We start from the raw sequence: 20,735 nt of genomic DNA on the forward strand, positions 1-20,735 counted from the left end.
GACCTCGCCGCGTCTACTACGCAGCGAGGCCGCCCCTGCGGCCGGGAGAAGCAGGAGGAGGAGTACCCCGGCTGGAGGACTCACCGCGTCGACTGTGAGTTAAGTCTGCGGCGTGAGTCTCCGGCTGTGGGAAGCACCCAATTGGGATGGCTGCTCGGGCCTGGATGGACACTCGGAGGGCCCAATCAGGAGCCGCTTTGCGGCTCCTGATTGGGCCCTCCAAGTTTTTATCCCAGACAGGGCCCTCCTCCCAAACAGCCCTTACTCCTTTATTTAATCCGCTCCACAGGAGCAGATTAAAGATGTCTGGAATTGTTTTAACGGGGTTTTTACTGGGTTTAATATGGGCAGATCGTAACCCACCACGCGAGAGCTGGTTCAGGATTGGTGGGTAATAAGTCTAAATAATAAATACAAACCAGTGGCGTTGATATATTTCACTTATTTTGTCTTTTCTGCTCCATTCTTTTTTTGAACGAATGAGGTTTGAAGGACACACCCTTCTGGCCACTGGGAATTGTCTTCTGCTTTGTTTTGATGCTTTCTTGGCCTTGTTCACATGCCTTCTAGAGCTTGGAACCAATTAGAGCAGGGGTGGGCAAACTGTGTCCCTCCAGATGTCCATGGACTACAATTCCCATGAGCCCCTGCCAGCATTCGCTGGCAGGGGCTCATGGAAATTGTGGTCCATGGACATCTGGAGGGACACAGTTTGCCCACCCCTGCTCTACTTGATTAGAACTAAAGATATTAATGTTTCTTGATGACCCCTTGAGTACCGGACAGGAGGCTGTGAAGGTGGGGTGAGTTGTTAGGAAATGGTATTTGAGGTCTATGGCTATGAAAGGAAGAAGAGATTAAGGAACTGACAGGATTAGTTGCCATTTTGGGAAAGCCTATTTTTCCAAAGGTATGCATCTCTTTTGAGTGGGAAGCAACCAAGTAGTGACTCACTGCCTGCATTCCTAAAGAATCTGAGCTATGTGTCCCGATATGTCCTGGAGTCTGACATTTGGCTGATGTCCAGGGTCAATTCCAGCTTGGCATTGTGCTGCAAATGAATATTACATGTAGTATTAATGGGAGGAGTTTCTGAACGGCTGCATATAAACTACCCCTCAGTCTGAGGAGGGGTCTGGTCCTAACAGAACCACAAACTGAACCGTGAACCTGTATGAATCAATATGCTGGTTTGCAAACCAAACCAACATGGAGTTGCCCTTACAGTGATTGACCTCTTTCCTTCAAGGTCAGGGACAGATGGTAGCTATGGGGGAAGAGCAATTGCACTACTGTCCACTCCTTTGTGGAGTGCCACCCGGCGCAATCTTCTCTCTGATATTATTTTAAATCTCTATGCACCCTCACATACAGCTGGTCTGGGGTACAGGTTAGGGGGTCACCAGTATGGCTGAAGACACCATGCTCTTCCTGTTGATGAGTGGTTGGTTTAGCACCCGACGGTCACCAGCCAGATGCCTGGAAGTTATAGGGGGGATGGCTCCAGCAGAGCTGCCGGAAACTTAGCCCCATGAAGATGGAGGTTGGCTGGGGATGAAAGGGCCAGCAGAGGAAGTGTGTCTCCCTTGCCTCCCTTGGAGTGCAATTAAGAGTGTCATGCACTGTCAAGAGTTTGTTTCATAGAATCATAGAGTTTATTTATTTATTTATTTATTTATTTATTTATTTATTTATTTATAAATATCTTGCCACTCCCAGGCAAGCTGGCTCGTAGTGAGTAACACAGTAAAATCCCCACAAAAAAACTCTGCATCATCCATGGTTCCTCTATATATTTGTGAAACAGCCTGAGGGGTGGGACATGTCCGGCTGTCCAAGTTGGAATAAGGCCAATCAGGGTGCAGCCAGCAAAGCTCCTGCCCTCTGTCCCTGGACTCTAGCCTCTTTGCTCTCAGATGTGCCTCAGTGCCTGGAGCCAGCAGCAGGTAACGGGAGAGGGCCCTGGGCAAAGGGTCGTGGTGGAGGGCCTGCTAATGAGGGCCTCTTGGCCTGCTAAGCAGGGCTTGCTAACAAGGGCTTCCCGGTCTGCTGACTGCCTGCTAAGGAGCTCTGTCCTGGGTCTGCTAATGAGCTGGCCAGCACCAGCCTGCCCCACTTGATCTGGCTGTGAGGTGCAGCCCAAAGCCACCTAAAGCTGCCTCGTCGGGGGCCAGGGGAGGGGACCCTTTCAAGGCCCATTCTTAGGAACGGGCTTCGAAGCTAGTAAAACAATAAAACAGTTATCCTTCCCTCCCTCTTCTCAACGGACTGCCAACAATCTTGTGCCCATAATCTTCCAGTCCCTTCAGCAGTTGTTCCAGGCTCTTCAGAATGGGGCCCAGATATTTATCACGCTGGCCTCAAAGACCTGGCAGAAGAGCTCCATCTTTCAGGTCCCGCAGAACTGAGAAAGCCCCGACAGAGTCCTCAGCTTTCCCGGAAGCTGATTCCATCAGGTCGGGGCCAGGACCAAGAAGGCCCTAGTCCAGATTGCGGCCAGGCATACTTCCCGAGGGCCAGGAATCATGAAGAAGTTTGCAGCCACCGAATGAAGGGCTCTGGGGGGTGGCATAAGAAGGTAGGCGGTCCCACAGGTATGTGGGGCCCAGACTTAGAATGGCCTTAAAGGTCAGTACCAAAACCTTGAACTTGATCTGGGCTGTGACTGGTAACCAAAGCAGCTGCTTCAGCACCAGCTCAATATGGCCCGCCAAGATGTTTTTGTGAGAATCCTAGCAGCTGCGTTCTGTACCAGCTGCAATTTCTGAGTCAAGAACAGGGGTAGTCAAACTGCGGCCCTCCAGATGTCCATGGACTCCAATTCCCAGGAGCCCCTGCCAGCGAATGCTGGCAGGGGCTCCTGGGAATTGTAGTCCATGGACATCTGGAGGGCCGCAGTTTGACTACCCCTGGTCAAGAACAAGGGAAGAGCATGTTACAGTAATCAATCCTGGAGGAGAGTATTGCATGGATCACTTTGGCCAGGCAATCGGAGGACAGATAGGGCACTAGTAGTAGCAGTTGTTGACGAAGATAGAAAAATGCCAAGTAGACTACTTTAGTGATCTGAGCCTCCATTGATAGAGAGGCATCCAGGATCACACTCAAACTTCTGGTTGTGGGTGAGATGTTAAGTTGGAACCTAGCCTGGGTGGGCATCTGCACTTCCTAATCTAGTCTCTTCCTACCCAGCCACAGGACCTCTGTCTTGGAGGGGATGTGTTTCAGGCGATTCTTTTCTAATCAGCTACAGCTTCTAAACATCTGGTGAATGTATTGGCGGGGGGGAGTCTGGGTGGCCGTCCATCAGGAGATAGAGCCATCTGACGGAGAGGCTGATTCTGTGAAGGCAAAGGGGTGGCAGGTTACAGTAGATGAGTGATTGGGATGTGAGTGTCCTGCATAGTGCAGGGGGTTGGACTAGATGACCTATGAGGTACCTTCCAACTCTATGATTCTATGATTCTAAGGCCCTCAACTTGTCTGGGAGCTCATTCCACCAGGTAGAGGCCAGGACTGAAAAGGCCCTGGTCCTAGTCAAGGCCAGGTGTGCCTCCTGAGGGCCCGGGCCCACCAGCTGCGTATAGCCCTAAAGTTCAAAACCAATACCTTGAACGTGCTCCAGAAGCAAGCTGGCAACCAGTGCAGCTGCCTCAGCAACAGCTGGACATGGGCCCTCCAAGATGACCTACTGAGGACCCGCACAGCTGCATTCTGTACCAGTTGCAATTTCCAGGTCAAGGACAAGGCTAGGCCCGCATAGAGCGAGTTGCAGAAATCTAATCTGGAAGTGACCATTGCATTAATCACTGTGGCCAAGTGGTCAGAGGACAGGTAGGACACTAGCAGCCATGCTTGGCGCCACTCAGCTGTTTCCAGTGAAGAGCAGAAAGCATTTGCGATCCGTCAACTGGTCAAAATTCATTATGAACTTTAGTTTGTCAGCCGGTTTGTACCAATCCCTAGTGAACATTCACCTTAGCAGTCATTTGCCATCTCCCTAACTTCTTGTGCTCATTCATTGTGTCAGGGTAGAGTGCACTTCTGATACCAAGGTGTGGAGGGTCCTTGTTTGGGCCTTGGCAGGGGCAGGTGGAAGTTGTATCAAACCTCTGGATGCACCTGAGGTCAGCGCTTTCACATCAGAGCTCTCTTTGAAGTTCTTTAGCTGAAGTGTGGGGATTTGGGGGTCAGCAGTTGTGTATCCCTTAGAGCTGAAATGTTCTCCTTGTAATAAGAATGATAATGACAACTTTATTTTTATAACCTGCCCTTCCCAGCTGGCTCAGGGCAGGTAAGAACAGAAAATTTTGAGTTCTGCATCTGGGTCACAAAAATGAGAACCATGCATACTGGATGGGAGATACGCTTCTGGGTAGCATATATGTCAGCAAGATCTTGGGGTACTTGTGAACTGTAAGTTAAATATGAGCAGACAGTGTGATGTGGCAGTAAAGAAGGCAAATGCAGTCTTGGGCTGTATCAACAGAGGCATCACATCAAAGTCAAAAGATGTCATAGTCCAACTGTATATTGTATTGGTCAGACTGCACCTGTGTACTGTGTGCAGTTCTGTAGGCTCCACTTCAAAAAGGATATGGACAAAACTGGGACAATGCAAAGAAAAGTGATGGGGATGTTCCGGGGCCTGGGGACCAAGGCCTAGGAGGAATGGCTGAGGGACCTGGGAATGATACTTCCTTGTCGATGGAGGCACAGGTCACCACAGTAGCCCACCTGGCATTTTCCCACCTACTCCAGGAGAGGCTATTAGCCCCTTATCTGTTCTCAGAGCACTTATCTACAGTGATCCATGTGACAGTCACCTCCAGGATTGACTTCTTGCTCTATGCAGGCCTTCCCATGTCTTTGACCCACAAATTGCAACTGGTACAGAATGCAGCTGCTTTGGTCCTCACCGGCACACTTTGGAGGGCCCATACCTAGCTGGTGCTGAGGCATCTGCATTGGTTGCCAGTTGCAGCCCATATCAAGTCCAAATGGGAGTGGAATTAAGATCACTGTGGTGGGCAGATAGTTGTGAATTTCCTGCATTCTACAGGGGCTTGGACTTGAGGACCCTTGAGGTCCCTTCCAGCTCTATGATACTATGATCCAAGATTCTGGTTTTAACCTTCAAGGCCATTCATGGTCTGGGACCCATATATCTCAGCAAGCACTTATCCCCTTATGCCTCCCACAGAGCCCAGTACAAATCTGGTGGTGGTCCCCAGCCCATGAGAGGTATGCCTGGCCTCAACCAGAGCCAGGGTCTTTTTGGTCCTGGCCCCAACCCGGGGGAATGAGCTCCCGGAAGAGCTGAGGACCCTGCAGGGGCCCCCAGTTCATCTTAGCTAGGATAGCAGGCTGCCCCATTAAACCTCTGAGACGCTGACTGGGAGGTTGTCAAATGAGCGGGGTGAGGTTTTAGTTCGCCACAGGGTGGGTTTTAATGTTGGGGATTTTATTGTTTCATTGTGGAATTTTGTCGCTGTAACCCACTGCTAGCCAGCTTGCTGGCAGAAGAAGAGTTGGTTCTTATATGCAGTAGCATATTAAAAAAAAATCTAAAACATGCATCCACGCATGCCTGCATAAATAAATAAATGCTTATCCTCAATGCTTGAGGCTGATCCTGCACTGAGCAAGTGGGTGGATTAGATGGCCACTTCCCTCTTGAGGATTCTGTGATTCTAAAAGGCAAGATATCAATACCTGGGATGCTGATGGTGTGGAGTCTGAGGGTAGAATCCATGTAGCCCCACCTGTGCTAATGTCTGGGGGTCTATTTTTCATCTTCTCATGGGCCTTGTTTTTTCCTAGGTGGCATCGGGTGGCCATCAGCGTGCACGGGAAGAATGTCACCTTGATTTTGGATTGTAAAAAGAAAACCACCAAGTTCTTGGACCGCAGTGATCACCCTGTCATTGATGTCAACGGCATAATAGTGTTTGGGACCAGGATCCTGGATGAAGAAGTCTTTGAGGTAAGGGGAGCAGGGGAGACAGGGCTAGAAGGCCACTGCTGGCTTCTTGATCGGAGGGTGTGAAGGCTTATTCTCATATTGGAATGTTCCAGGAGGAAAGGAATGAGTCTTCATGTGCAGAGCTGCCCTTGAAGTCACTCCAGGAACTCCCAACTGGTCCAGAATGCAGCTGCTCAGATCCCAACTGAGACCCAATGGAGAGCACACGATGGATCTGTGCTCTCCCAGCTGCACTGGCTCCAGACTGGAGACAGGATCAGGTTCAAGGTTTTGGTGTTAACCTTTAAGTCCCTAAAAGGGCTGGGACTTTCTGATCTTCAGGGGTGTCTCTTCCATTACACCCCCAAAGAGTACTAAGATCCAGTGACTGGAATTTGTTCTGGGTCCCAAAGAGGTGAAATTGGCCACCAAAAGGGCTGAAAAGGACAGAATGCTATGCCTAATGAGCTCCAGGCCCTGTGGGGCCTCCGTGCGTTTCTGAGGTCCTGCAAGGCATAGCCACACTGCCAGCTGAGGCCAGACCTGTTGTTTAGACCTGTTGTTATCTGATATATCTGATATAGATCTGCATATTTCCAACAGAGCTGCCCTATTTGCTGTTGCTGCCAAGAATAGGCATAACTATATAAACAAACAAAATAATTTGTTGTCCTAATTATTTTAACTCTGACTATTAGTCAATTTTAGTCTTGTGATTTTAGAATCTAACTTTTATTTTATCTCATGCTTTTGTATACTCTGTAGATTTGACAGTATTGTGGTTGCCAATAGCTAATACCATAATGTAAAGTTCACTAAATATGGGGATCATATGATCCTTTTCACTGGAGGTCCTGGGGACTGAACCTGGAATCTTTGGCGTACAAAATGGATGCACAGCTAATAAGCTATGTCTCCTTACTAAAATCTGTGCCTGGTCCTCCCATAACTTGCCAGATATTGCCCCACAAGCTCTACCCTGCTCTGCCCCAGACCTCCCTGCCGCTGATTCCCAAGTGTCCTCCTGGAAGTCTTTCTTTAGTCCTGGAGGTTCTTCTGGCAGGAGCAGTGCTGGCCCCTGTGTACCTTGACAGGCACGTTCAGCCTCTGACGTATGGAAGCTGATGTTGGAATTGGCTCATCTCCATGGTGCTGCTGGTCACCTGGTGTGTCTTGTAAGGAAATTCAGTGAGATGAAAATAAAATGCAGATCTTTGGATTTAGTTGTGGCTTTTACTAATCAGTGAGTGTGTTGATTCTACCAGGGATGTGAACTGTACAAATGGCAGATCTTGTTGATGAACTGTAATTGATCAGATTACAAGAAATATCATCTTTAAACAGCCCCGTGGCGCAGAGCGCCACGGACTGAATAAAGCAGTAAGGGCACTGTGGGAGGAGTTAGGGCGGGCCCTGTCCAGGATAAAAACTCGGAGGGGCCAATCAGGAGCCACGAAGCGGCTCCTGATTGGCCCCTCCGAGTGTCCATCCCGCTCCCCATTGCCTGCTTCACCCGCACAGACAGCCACGGGTGAACGGTGGGCTGCGCCGCCTTTTCCCGGCCGGCAGAGCGGCCTCGCCACATCTACGACGCGGTGAGGCTGCTCCGCCGGCCGGGAGAAGGCTGGAGAGAGCCTCGGGGGCCGGGTGGGCCTGGTCGCCTTCTCCCGGCCGGCGGAGCGGACTCACCACATCTACGACGCGGTGAGGCCACTCCGCCGGCCAGGAGAAGGCTGGAGAGAGCCACGGCGGGCGGGGGGGCCTGGTCGCCTTCTCCCGGCCGGCGGAGCGGCCTCGCCGTGTCATAGACGCGGCGAGGCCGCTCCGCCGGCCAGGAGAAGGCTGGAGAGAGCCTTGGGGTAGGGGGGTCCTCGCCGCCTTCTCCCGGCCGCTCCGCCGGCCAGGAGAAGGCTGGAGAGAGCCTCGGGTGGGGGGTGGCCCCGCTTCCACGCAATCTAGCGCCCATTTCATTCCTGAGTGAAATGGGCTTTAGATCTAGTTTATAAAGAAATTGAATAGTAGGGGGTCAGGATAGAGCCTTCTTAAACTCAATTTCCTGACTTTATTATGTTTGTAAGAGGACCTCAGAGACTACATTTGACTCTGGGGGTCAAATATTTCTATATAGGAGTCGCTTATCAATAGATGACCTCGAGGAAACAAATCTATCTACCTATCTATCTACCTACCTACCTACCTACCTACCTACCTACCTATCTGTCTATCTATCTACAAGGTTTTCCTTGGAGCTGTGGGAGAGGAAGAGGGAAGTGAGACGGCTAGAGAGAGTGTGGCGGACGACTTGCGACAAGGCGGCAAAAACATCTAATCACACGCTTAAGAGAGCGTATGAGATGGTGGTGAAAGTGGCGAAGCGTGATTGCTTTGCTGCGGAAATTGCGTCCACTAGCTCTCAGCCGGCCCAGTTTTTTCAGGTACTTCGGACTCTTACCACCCCCAAAGAAGGGTGCCAAAATAGTAGTGAATTGGAAATAGGCTGTGAGGCTTTTGCGAGCTATTTTGCGGATAAAATCTTGTTGCTCCACCTTACTGCCACGGTTGATGCAGAATGTGAACTGGAAGCTCCGTGGTGGTTGCGGGGGAATAGATTTGATGTAGGATTGGCCGCTTCGGTGCCTGAAGTGGCCATTCAGTCCCGACGCAACCAGCGGCGTGCCGCGCTGTCGGGGGGAGAGGAGGTGTGGGTGTCAGCACGCCGACGCCTCCCCTCCCCCCCCCCTGCGGTGCAGCACTGGCTGTGTCTGGAGAGTTCCCTCATAGGCTCAAGGCGGTGGTGGTTTGCCCCCTTCTTAAGAAACCATCACTTGATCCGCAGGACACTGCCAGCTATTGCCCAGTATCTCATTTAGCGTTCCTGGGTAAGGCAGTTTGGTGTAATTTAGTGTAGCCAGTTTGGTGTAGTGGTTAGGAGTGCAGAATTCTAATCTTGCGAGCCGGGTTCGATTCTATGCTTCCCTACATGCAGCCAGCTGGGAGACTTTGGGCTTGCCACACCACTGATAGAGCCATTCTGACTGAGCAGTAATATCAGTGCTCTCTCAGCCTCACCTCCCTCACAGGGTGTCTGTTGTGGGGAGAGGAAAGGGAAGGCGACTGTAAGCCCCTTTGAAAAGCAGCATATAAGAACCAACTCTTCTTCTAGTTGAGAGGGCCACTGCAGATCAGCTCCTGGCATTTTTGGAGGAAAGTTAGGCCCTGGACCCATACCAGTCTGGTTTCCGTCCTGGCCATGGGGTGGAGACCGTGCTGTTCGCTTTGATGGATGATCTGCGGTGCCACCTGGATTTAGGTGGATCCGTCATACTTGTATTGTTACCTCTATCAGCCGCATTTGATGTGGTCAATCACTATGGATCACTATGACCAGATGGTCCAGGACCATATAGGGCACTAGTAATTTGACTTGGCGATGGTGGCAGAATGTCAGTCACACTACTATTGTGGCTCGAGCCTCCATTAAGAAGGAGGCATCGAGAATCATGCCCAGGTTCCTGGTGGAGCAAGCCACTGATAGCTGCACTCTGTCCAGGTTGGGTAGGCACACTTCCTTACTTGGTCTTACTGTGTTCAGTTTTAAGGACTACAGTTGAAGAGGGATGTAGACAAACTGGAGCATGTCCAGAGGAGGGCAACAAAGATGGTGAGAGGGTTGGAGACCAAGACATATGAAGAAAGGTTGGGGAACTTGGTCTTTTTAGCCTGGAGAGGAGACAACTGAGAGGGGATCTGATAACCATCTTCAAGTATTTAAAAGGCTGCCATGTAGAGGATGGAGCAGAGTTGTTCTCTCTTTCCCTGGAGGGACGGACCAGAACCAATGGGATGAAATTAATGCAAAAGAAATTCTGTCTAAACATTCAGAAGAAGTTCCTGAGTGATTTCTCAGTGGAACAGGCTTCCTCGGGAGATGGTGGGTTCTCCATCTTTGGAGATTTTTAAACAGAGGCTGGATAGCCATCTGATGGAGAGGCTGATTCTGTGAAGATTCAAGGGGGTGGCAGATTACAGTGGATGAGTGACAGGGGTTTTGAGTGCCTCTGGCTCACTTGTGGTGCCAGCTACTGCTGGCAGCGCCCCCCAGTGGGTGGTGGGAAATCAGGGACACCAGCGGGAAAGCAAGTGGAGCAGGGGCTCAGGCAGTGAAAAGACTACCCCCTCCCCCGGGCCTCAGTAAAATTGTCAACCGTTGACTGGTCCCTGGTGATAAAAAAATTGGGGACCACTGAGCTAGAGGCTTGTGATCGATTGTGTCGAATGCTACTGAGAGGTCCAGTAACACAAGCAGCATCAACCTGACTTGGTCCAACTGGTGACAGAAGTTATCAGTCAGGGTGACTAGCCCATGGCCAGGCTGTAAACCTGACTGGGATGGGTCTAAGACTGAGGCTTCTTCCAGGAATTCTGACAATTGGTTTGTGACAGCCCTTTTAAGCATCTTTCCCAGAAATGCTAAGTGTGAGACGGGATGATAGTTGTTGGACTCTCATGGGTCCAAAGATTTCTTGAACAACGGGCAAACCACTGCCTCTTTTAGTCCTTCCAGAAAATCTACCATTGAGAACTATCATCAGACATCTTACATTAAATATTTCCTTGTTAGGTACTATAATCAGGAGGAAATGAGTTATTAATCTGCAAGCACTAAAACGAGAAATATCTGTAATTGTGAGACTCCAGTCAGTTTCTCCCAATAAGCAGACTTTGTTGAAAGAAAATTTTTTATTGAAAGTATAATGAAAAGGCATCTCTGAATCCTTGCTGACGGACCTCAGGACAGCCCCCTCCCCTTATCCATTGTCTCCCCCAGCACTCTACCCCCAAACTCAGGTCTGGGTACCAAAACCTGCAAAGTTCATTCTCCCATAGCCCTCCCTGAAAATGAAAGTTAGTCAAACATAGCCATTGACTCTGGCCCCAAGGTCAGTGAGAGAACTGTTCGCAAACAGATTTATGGCTCATTCCATCCACCTGAACCCTCAGTGAACCCTGTTACAAAAAACAGAAATGCCAAGCAAGATGGGGTTATAATGGCCTACCTACAAATGAATACAAATATATATAACTGCAAAAAACATGGCAAAAAGTTATGGTGACATGATTTTGACAGTAACAACTTAAAATGGATCTTTTTAGCAATTTGGTTGTTTTGAGCCTATGATACGTAAGATGTTATTTTTATAAAGTCTTAAACTCCTTTTAGTCATTTTTATTAAGACAATTTAGATGTTATACCTTATTTATTTTATGTATTTATTAGATCTTTATACTGCCCTTCCATATGGCTCGGGGCGGTTTACATATAACATCACGGGGGGATACATGGAACAAACTAACATATAACGTCTGTAATCCGCGGTATAAATAAAACAGTAAGGGCTGGGGGGTGGGTGGGCGCTGTCCGGGATGGGGGGGAGCAACGATTGGCCCCTGGCCTTGGACTGACAAGTGGAGGGCCCAAACGGGAGGTCACTTGCCCCAGGACTGACCAGTTGGGATGCGTGAAGCGCCTCTCAATCCTTCCCACCCCCCAATGTGGCCCACCTTTGCCCAATGGCCACCATTCCAGCATCCATGACTCCGGAGGGAGATCAGCCACTTGAGAGCAGTCCCCCCCTATCTTGGCAAAGCAGTGATCTAGGAGCTCATGATCTACAGTGTCAAACGCTGTTGACAGATCTAATAGCAGCGCTGACCCACCTTGGTCTAGCTGACAACAGAGGTTTTCCATCAGGGTGACTGGTGCCGTTTCTACCCCATGTCCAGGCTGGAAACCCAACTGAAGTGAGTCAAGGGCTGAAGTTTCCTCCAGGAATGCTAATATTTGTTCCACTGCAGCCCTTTCAACAAACTTCCCCAGGAACGCTAGCTGCCAGACAGGGTGGTAGTCAAGTAGAATTTGCATTTTACTGACTTTACCACCATCTCATAGGCTTTCATATACATTCTATAGGATGTTCTCAATTCTTTGACATGAGCCTCCCTCCAAACTCGCTCTTGTCATCTCAGTTCCTATTTCTTCCTGCGGAGCTCCTCCGTATACCAGGGAGCCCACTTGAGACGGGGGCAGAGAGGACGTCTGAGACCTATCTCATTGAGAGCGGTCAGCATCCTATCATGCCAGTCACAGACAAGTCCATCTAGAGAAGTGCCGGGAGGCACTGGGTCTCACAGAGCATTCAGAAACCAAATTGGATCCATAAGTCTCCATGGGCAAGCTGAGGTGGGGATGGCAACCTTAGCCAGGTCTTCAGAGCATAGTGGTCTGACTATGGCACGGTCATAGTAATGAATCCACCAACCCTGCAATGAAAATGAGGTCCAGGGTGTGGCCTGCCTGGTAGGTAAGGCCAAGAACAAATTGTGAGGGCCCTACTGTCGCCATGGCTGACACCAGATTCAGCCCATTGCCAGAGGACAGCAGTTCTGCATGGACATTAAAGTTCTCCAGAATTAATAGTCCAGGAAACTGTAACGTCCAGGTGGCAACTGGCTCCAGCAAGGCTGGCAGGGCATCTGGAGATGCATTGGGTGCGCAGTACACCAGCCAGATGGCCACACTCTCGGTTGTGCCCCACCTGAGGCCAACACATACGATTTTGAGGATTGTCGGTACAAGGAGAGCCCCAAAGGGGATCTTATCATGGATCAGGATTGCCACTCACCCTCATTGTGGGTTTTCCAGGCTATGTGGCTGTGGTCTGGTAGTTTTAGTCCCTGATGTTTCTCCAGTAACTTTGGCTGGCACTTTGGTACGGAGAGATTCCCATCTTCCCGTGTCCTACTTCTGAAGATGCCAGCCGCAGTTACTTTGCTGGTGCCATACTTATGAGGTTAGTCTGCCTAGATATGGCTTTTCTTTGGAGACTATAGTTGGATGCCTAGGTCTGGGGGCTTGGAGGTAGGCATTGAACCCTTTGCCCTGCGTCTGAGTCATGTATTCTTCAGCCAGAAGTGCAAGGCCATCAGCATATTTAGTGGGCCTTTTTGCTCTTGTCCCGGATACTTGCTTGGGAGGGAGAGCTGTCCTGCAATGCGCTCCTCCCTCCGCAGTGGCTGTGCTGCTTGTGAGTTGCCCCATTGACTCCAGGAGTCAAGGGCCAGCTGGTAGACTTGAGATGTTGTCTTCCCCCTCCTTTCCTCCCCCCTCCCCTCCCCTCCCCTACACATACACATTTTTTGCTGGACTTCAAGGCCAGTCCACAGACACTTGCTCATGCAACAACAGCAGAATTACATCAGCCTTCCAGATGGGCATAAATAGTTTCCTCCCCAATAGAATGATATAGCTTTTTATTCTGACGCACATGAGACACACTCACAGCACAGAATTAAATAATAGTGAAGGTCTGTATGGGGATATCCTGTTGGTAATGTGGGCAATTTCACTCTTTGACTTTTCAAAAGTAGTCTCTTATTTTTATTATATTTACAGAGTGGTGACCCTAGATACATATCATAGGAGGTGGTCTCCAAAAAGGATAAAATTTATATATATTGGTTGGAGCCATAATTTACAGTAAGTCACCACCTATGTTTAAACGAATTACATATTAGACTCTCCTTTTTAATCATGCTCATTCTGATATTTTTCAATATTTATCTTCCAGGATCCCATTTAACCACTCAGCCACACTTCATAAGGAGTTGAATATAGGTATTTTATATAGAGTGTATCATCACAGTTCTGACCACTGACCCAGTAGGGTCAAAACGCATTTGGTCTTATGTGCTGTTAGTCCTATATAGTTTTTATTAAGTTTTTATTTTGTTTTTAATTGTGCACTTTTATATTATTTTATTGTACAGCTCAACTTCTGAGTTCCTACCTGTTGGGTTGTGTTCCTTTTTTGGTTTTGGTTTTGTCATGCATCAGCATATTTACTGGGCCTTTTTGCTCTTGCCCCAGATATTTGTTTGGGAGGGAGAGCTGTCCTGCAATGCGCTCCTCCCTCCGCAGTGGCTGTGCTGCTTGTGGGTTGCCCCATTGGCTCCAGGAGTCAAGGCCCAGCACTTGTCACCCGCTGGTGATAATGGCCTCATGCAATTTAATCAAATGAGCCCACCTTGCGCTCAGGGTTTGTGTATGTGGCATGGTCTGCCCGTGGGGGCTGTATCTCAGGCATATTCATGCATGCATTTGTCAGTCTGTTTGTTTGTTTATTTATATACTGCCCTCCCCTAAGGCTTAGGGCAGTTCATATGGAACAAAAACAAGAACAATACATCAAACTCAGTGACTATAAAGAATGAAGGCAACAGTAATAATAATAGGAATAAACAGAGAAGATAAAATTCTAACAGAGTAACCATCTAACACAGTGGTCCCCAACCTTTTTGAGGCTGGGGACCGGCGGCAGCAGGGAGGGTGACTGCCCGGCCGCACATGCCACACACACGCGGCCGCGCACAGGCATCGAGCATACATGCCCGGGTCGCACATGCGCACCTGATCTCCTCTGGGAGCTCTTTCCACCAGGTGGGGGCCGGGACAGAGAAGGCTCTGGCCCTGGCTGAGGTCAAATGGACTTCTTTGGAGCTCTGCCTGGTTGGAGATGGCATAGAGCTCTTTGAGGGGCTAGGAGACAGAACTCTCTCTCTCTCTGTGTGTGTGTGTGTGTGAGAGAGAGATCCCATGAGCTTGCAGTGGGTCAGAAGGAAGCCTTGCATCTGCACCTGTGACTCGGGGAGGGGAGGGCCAGTATGCTTCCAAGTGCCACTCCACTGCTGATGGTTACCATACCCCTCCACATGACCCAGGCAGAAGGAGCGAACTTGTTTTGGGATAGCCAAGATGATCCCACAGGATCCTGTGCTGCATGAGCCTTACTGCATGAGCTATGCACTCTGGGCTCTGCCTTCTGCCCAAGGAGGCTCTGCTGACAACTCTGGGGCATCTTTTTTCAGAACTGTGAAGTGTAACCAAGGTCTGAGATGTGGCTGCAGTTTCCCTGGGCTGGGTGAAAAGTGTGTTTTTAAAGTGCTCGATCATTTCAGAGAGCTGGAAGACAGTGTGGCCGAGAAGCCGGTGTGTTCTGCAGTGCATGCATGGCCCCCTCTTCCCCAGGGGTGATTCTACCATCGTTTCTGATATGCTGCATTGTATTTGATGCAAGGTTTTGCTAACTTCTTATAAATCCCAATCATTATTAAAGTCAACAATGATTGGTTTAATTTCAGAATTCCCCCTTTGCCATCTGTCATATTTTAATGAGTTTATCATTGCATTATTTTGGCTCATTTGCCAAACCCTCATTTGCTGGGTTAATACAACACTTTTGGGCTGAATGAAATTGTTCAGCCTGAACTAGTTTCTGGAGGGCGAAAAGCCACTCTTGGCTCCGTAGTGGAGATCAGACAGAGCTCCTGAAATCCTGCCTCTGATGCCTCCGGTAATGTGAGCCGATCACTCCAGGATAAGCGCCCCTCTCAGTGTTCACTAGGACTAGAGTTCAACAAGGGAGTCCCTGCTTTGCAGACACAGGGGCCCGGATTCAGTTCACAGCATCTCCAGTTAAGAGGGAAGAAAAAGATCTCCGGTATCAGGTCTAAGAAAGCCATGAAATACCTTCTATTAAGACCACCCAGGAGAGAGTGCCAGCTCCCCCCCCCCCCCCAATTCTTCATCGGACTGGATTTCAAACCCATTAAACAAACAAACAAAGCTGTGCCAAAGAAAACAACCTTAGTTCTCCTATCAGGATTCACCCTGGCAGGACCAGAAGACTTGGGGGAGCATCTGCCAGGCAGAGTGGTGGGAAGGCTTCCCATGGGGAGACAAAACCAGCCAGGGAAGAGCCTCAGGGAAGGGGGAGGGAAGTACTGGGATGATTGGTACACCTGGAGTCCTGATATGGAACAGAGGAGAGTGAGGAGGATGATCCGGGGCTTGGGGACCCAGCCCCATGAGGGATTTGGGGATGTTCAGCCTGGAGAAGAGGAGGGTGAGACAGGACAGGATTGCTGTTTTTAAGTATTTGAAAGGTTGTCACTTAGAGGGGGACAGGGAGCGGTTCCTGTTGGCAGCTTTAAACTATGGGTAGAACGGAACCAACTAGATATCAGGACAGACATTTTCAAAGTCAGAGTAGTTCAGCAGTGGAATGGGCTGCTTAAGGAGGTGGTGAGCCCCCCCTCACTGGCAGTCTCCAAGCAGCGGCTGGACAGGGACTTCTCCTGGATGCTGTAGGCTGATCCTACCTTGAGCAGAGGGTTGGCCTAGAGGGCCTCTATGGAACCTCCCAATGCCATGATTCTATTCCTTGATTCTAAAAGCTTTGGCAAACACCACAGGGGTACATTCATGTATTACAAGAAACTAAAACAATCAAAAGCTCCTGCGTGCCTGAAGCTGCTGCCTGCCAAAGGAGTCTGTCCACTGCATCTCTGCACGAGTCTTTGCTCTGGCCTTCCCTTCCCTGAGGCTGTCCACTGCATCTCTGCATGAGTCTTTGCTCTGGCCTTCCCTTCCCTGACCCATTCTTCTGTCTTTCCTTTGGACCTGAAGGGAGTAAAGCAGTTACCAATGTACATACTTGCGGGTGTGTCAAGTGCCATCCAGTCATGGCCAACTAATGGTGACCCCAGCAAAGGGGTCTCAAGGCAAGTGAGAAGCAGGTTGGCCACCGCCTTCCTCTGCAGAGTCTCACCCCCAAGTATGGGCCCTGCCGAGCTTCCGAGATTTGGTGAGCCCTACTGCCGTCCGTCTCCAGCTATAAGGTAGGGGAAATATTATTGGCCTACCTGACAAGGTAGTTGTAGCAATTACCAAGGTCATGTATATGAACCGTGCTAAAGATCTTAAATGTTAAGTTTCATAGTAATAGAGGAATTTTGGCAGATTGGGGGTGGGTGGGCAGAAGGGATTGCGTCAGTGCTTGGCTCTTGTGGCCCTTTCTTGCAAACCTAGGGAATTGCCAATTGCCACTTTGGGGTCGGAAGGTGAATTTCCTTCAGGCCAGATTGGCCAGGGATTCTGGTTTTCTTGGGGGGGGGCATGAAATCTGAGCACGAAATTGAGGTCACTGTGGGTAGGCAGGTAGTTGTGAGTTCCCTGCATTGTGCAGATGACGCTGGAGGTCCCTTCCAGCTCTGTGATTCTAGTATTCTTCTGGGCCACTCAATATACTCCCTGCCCTGTCCTTACAGGGAGTTGGGAACAAGATGTGGGTCTCCCTCCCACTTGGCGCCTGGCCCTCAAGTAGGTTAGCTGTCCTTCAAGCCTGCCAGTCTGCCAAGGCAACCAACAAACTGTAAAGTGTTGGGGGGTTATTGTTATGATATGGTTTTTTATGGAGTTTTATGGTTTTATCGTAACCACCACAAGTCCTTTGTCGAAATCGCGGGATAGAAATCCAATAATAAATAAAATAAAAACTCCAGAGCTGTACCAGTTAGTCTCTACTGCAGTCTGCTTGAGACAGAAGTGGAGACCCCTGTTTGGACCCAGACACCACCTATGTGCCCGTGAAGGGCAGAACTTCCACAGACGGAAGTCCCAGTGAGCTGTGGGGGCGCACCCTCCCCCTCAGACTGCCTCGGCTGACAGGAGTGGGCATCACCCATGAGGGGCAGGTGCCATCTGAACCGAAGCTCTCACCTGTCTCCACCGGGGCTGAGCCTCTGAGAATCCAAATGCCTTATTCAGACTTCCAATCGGTAGGGACAGGCAGGGTGTACAAAGGGCAGGGACTTGATCCACAGCCGGTTATGACCTGCAGATGCTGGGAATCTCTCGTTCATGAGGAATAATTGCAATCCCCGATCCCCGTCATGAAGAGGGTTCAACATTTTAACTGCACCTGTCGGTGTAGGGTAGACACACGCTGAGTCCATCAGCATAGAACGCCTGCAGCCCCGGACATCACGCTTGCTCATCCCCAGGTGCAGCTCACAACTGGGCTGTCTGTTTTTCTGCTGAGCTCAGAGTCTTCTACTCATGCCAGGGGATTTTTTTTTTTACCATTGCTTCAGAGGAGTAAATTTCTGATGCTTGTTTCTTGTTTGACCACTTGTGCCAAATCTGAGGTTGTGTTTCTTCCTGCAAAGCCCTTTAAGACAGTTCCCCCCCCCCCCCAAAAAAAAAGAATACCAAGCATTAAGGACATCCCATGGAGCAATGGAAAATACAAATCCATTTGAGCCAGCATTCTTTGAGGCTCTTTCTGCTACCAAAACACTGAAATGGAGAACTGATCAGGAAGCTCCGGGTACAGTGACTTCACAGTAGGGATATTGTTTAGGTTTGCGTTTTTAAAGGATCACAATCATTTCCACACTGCAATTTGTCTTTTCAGGCCCAGACCCGAATTTCCCCCTCACTTGCCCCACAGCAAAAGAATCCCCAGAAATCTGGTTTTCACTTTTTGAAGCGAGGTTTAACGGGGGCTATTTTGGGGCTGTTCAGTGCAAAAATGCCTGCATTTGGGTTTTTACAGCACTGGCCATTTTGAGTGTCTGGCCATGACTCTTTCCTTGTGGCTGTCCTCCCTCCCTCCCTGCTCCCTTCCTCCCCCCCCCCCCGATGGGAAAGGTGCCCTGAGTTTCTTTCCCCCCCAACGGTACCCCTTTATTCCACATTCCCTCGCTCCCCCCCCCCCCAGGTATAACAAGCAAGACTGTCTTCTTTCCCCGGAGGATTGGAGAAGGCTTCTGAAGGATTGGGAGGGGGGAGGCAGGCGTGTCTCCCCAAATCTGCATGGGGCGGCTGTCAGATTGCAATGGGAGGAGAGGCATGAGTGCCCCCCCCCCCCCTGAACAGAGCCCGCACTGCACAAAGTAGCTGCATCTCAGATCGGGGAGGGGAAGCAAGGGGACCTCAGTGCCCCTCCTCCCGTGGTGATCTGGCAGCCACCCGTACAGCATTGCTCAGTAAATTTATTAAAAAAAAAAACACCGAGAGGGAATGGGGGAGGCAAGGGAATGAAGGGGCACAATTAAAAGTAAGCTGCACCATTTTGGGGGGAAAACCCTTTTGGAATGGGGAAGGGAGCAAAGCATTCTGGGAGGCCGCCTGCTTCTGACCCCCAATGCAGAAACCATATGGCGAATTACAGTCTGGAAAAAGAGGGGAGGAAAGCCCCAAATGCAGAAGGCAGAGTGCCAACTCACATCATCTAATTGTGGTCCAAAATGAGGCTAAAATGAAGTACGTCTCCTAATGCGGAAACGGTCTTAGTGTTGATCCTCACTGTTTTTATTTGCCTAAGGAGGCTTCTCTCCTGCTGGAGCAGCTGCCTGTTGAGCGGATGGGGGTGGGGTGGGGGTTTCACAAGTTCTTCCTCAGGAAGGTCTCCAGCTTTTGCTTATAGTTTTGGCTCAGGAATATCTTAATGCTAGTCCCTCGACATCGTCAGGAAGGGTGCTGCTGCTCGATTCTGTGTGCAGTTGCTGAACTCCTATGAATCCCAGCCCCCCACCCTCCTTGCCTATACCTGAGCCTGCTGGGGCAGGGGGGACCAGGGAGAAGGGATGCTGGGGGCATTAGTCATTGATAAAACAAATCTGTGGTGCGAAGGTTAAGAGAAGGTAATAACATTGACCAGTGAGCTCTGTGTGCCACTTTTATCTATAAGGGTAGATAAGCTAAACCAGGGGTAGTCAAACTGCGGCCCTCCAGATGTCCATGGACTACAATTCCCAGGAGCCCCTGCCAGCATTCGCTGGCAGGGGCTCCTGGGAATTGTAGTCCATGGACATCTGGAGGGCCGCAGTTTGACTACCCCTGAGCTAAACAGTCACATGGCTCTTAGTGCTATATAGAATCACAGAATCATACAGTTGGAAGGGGCCATACAGGCCATCTAGTCCAACCCCCCGCTCAACGCAGGATCAGCCCAAAGCATCCTAAAGCAGCGGTCCCCAACCTTCATGTGGTCGGGGACCGCCTCCGGGGGTGGGGGAGAGCCAGCGGCCCGGCTGCCGCAGTTGCTCAAAAACGCGCACACGCGGAACTGCCGCGCATGCACGTTTTGGCCACCAGGGGGCGCAAACGCGCATGCGCGGCAGTTCTGCGCGTGCATGTTAGCGTCGCTGGCGCACCGGCTGCCGTGCCGGGTGCCATGCCGGCTGCCGCGCCGGCCTCTTTCCCCCCCTCTCGCTGCAGGGGCGGTAGGCAGGCGCGGCCGCTGGCGGCCCGGTACGATGGCCTTTGCGGCCCGGTACCAGGCCGCTGACCGGGGGTTGGGGACCCGTGTCCTAAAGCATCCAAGAAAAGTTTGTATCCAACCTTTGCTTGAAGACTGCCAGTGAGGGGGAGCTCACCACCTCCTTAGGCAGCCTATTCCACTGCTGAACTACTCTGACTGTGAAATTTTTTTTCCTGATATCTAGCCTATATCGTTTTACTTGTATTTTAAACTCATTACTGCACATCCTTTCCTCTGCAGCCAACGGAAACAGCATCCTGCCCTCCTCCAAGTGATAACCTTTCAAATACTTAAAGAGGGCTATCATGTCTCCTCTCAACCTCCTTTTCTCCCGGCTGATAATTCTATGATAAAGAAATATATGCTATCTTTATTTCAGAATGGAGAACTGGCTTTACATGATTAAATTTATATCAGAACACTGCATTTCACAGAAAACTGAAAAATCAGAGATTGCATGAACATTTTGTGCTTGTTCTTTACCAAGCTGTGCAGGCTTGAGTGGTGATTCCAGAACTCCAGGCTCCTCCTGGAGGTTGGCAACCTCCCTGGTCAATGATGTCCCTCTTTACCAATCTTAAAATCTGGTCTCCTTAGCATAGCAT

General features: G+C 50.0%; 1 protein-coding gene across 1 annotated transcript in view; it reads left to right on the plus strand.

The window, feature by feature from the left end:
- COL5A1 (collagen type V alpha 1 chain) overlaps positions 1 to 20,735 on the plus strand; it is a 263,653-nt gene that overhangs the window by 71,405 nt on the left and 171,513 nt on the right. Inside the window, exon 4 of the mRNA XM_077306664.1 lies at positions 5,824 to 5,986. Coding sequence (XP_077162779.1) covers positions 5,824 to 5,986 — 163 coding nt within the window. The remainder of the gene's footprint in view (positions 1 to 5,823; positions 5,987 to 20,735) is intronic.

The sequence above is a fragment of the Paroedura picta genome, chromosome 12 (genome assembly GCF_049243985.1).
Source record: "Paroedura picta isolate Pp20150507F chromosome 12, Ppicta_v3.0, whole genome shotgun sequence".
NCBI classification, from domain to species: domain Eukaryota; kingdom Metazoa; phylum Chordata; class Lepidosauria; order Squamata; family Gekkonidae; genus Paroedura; species Paroedura picta.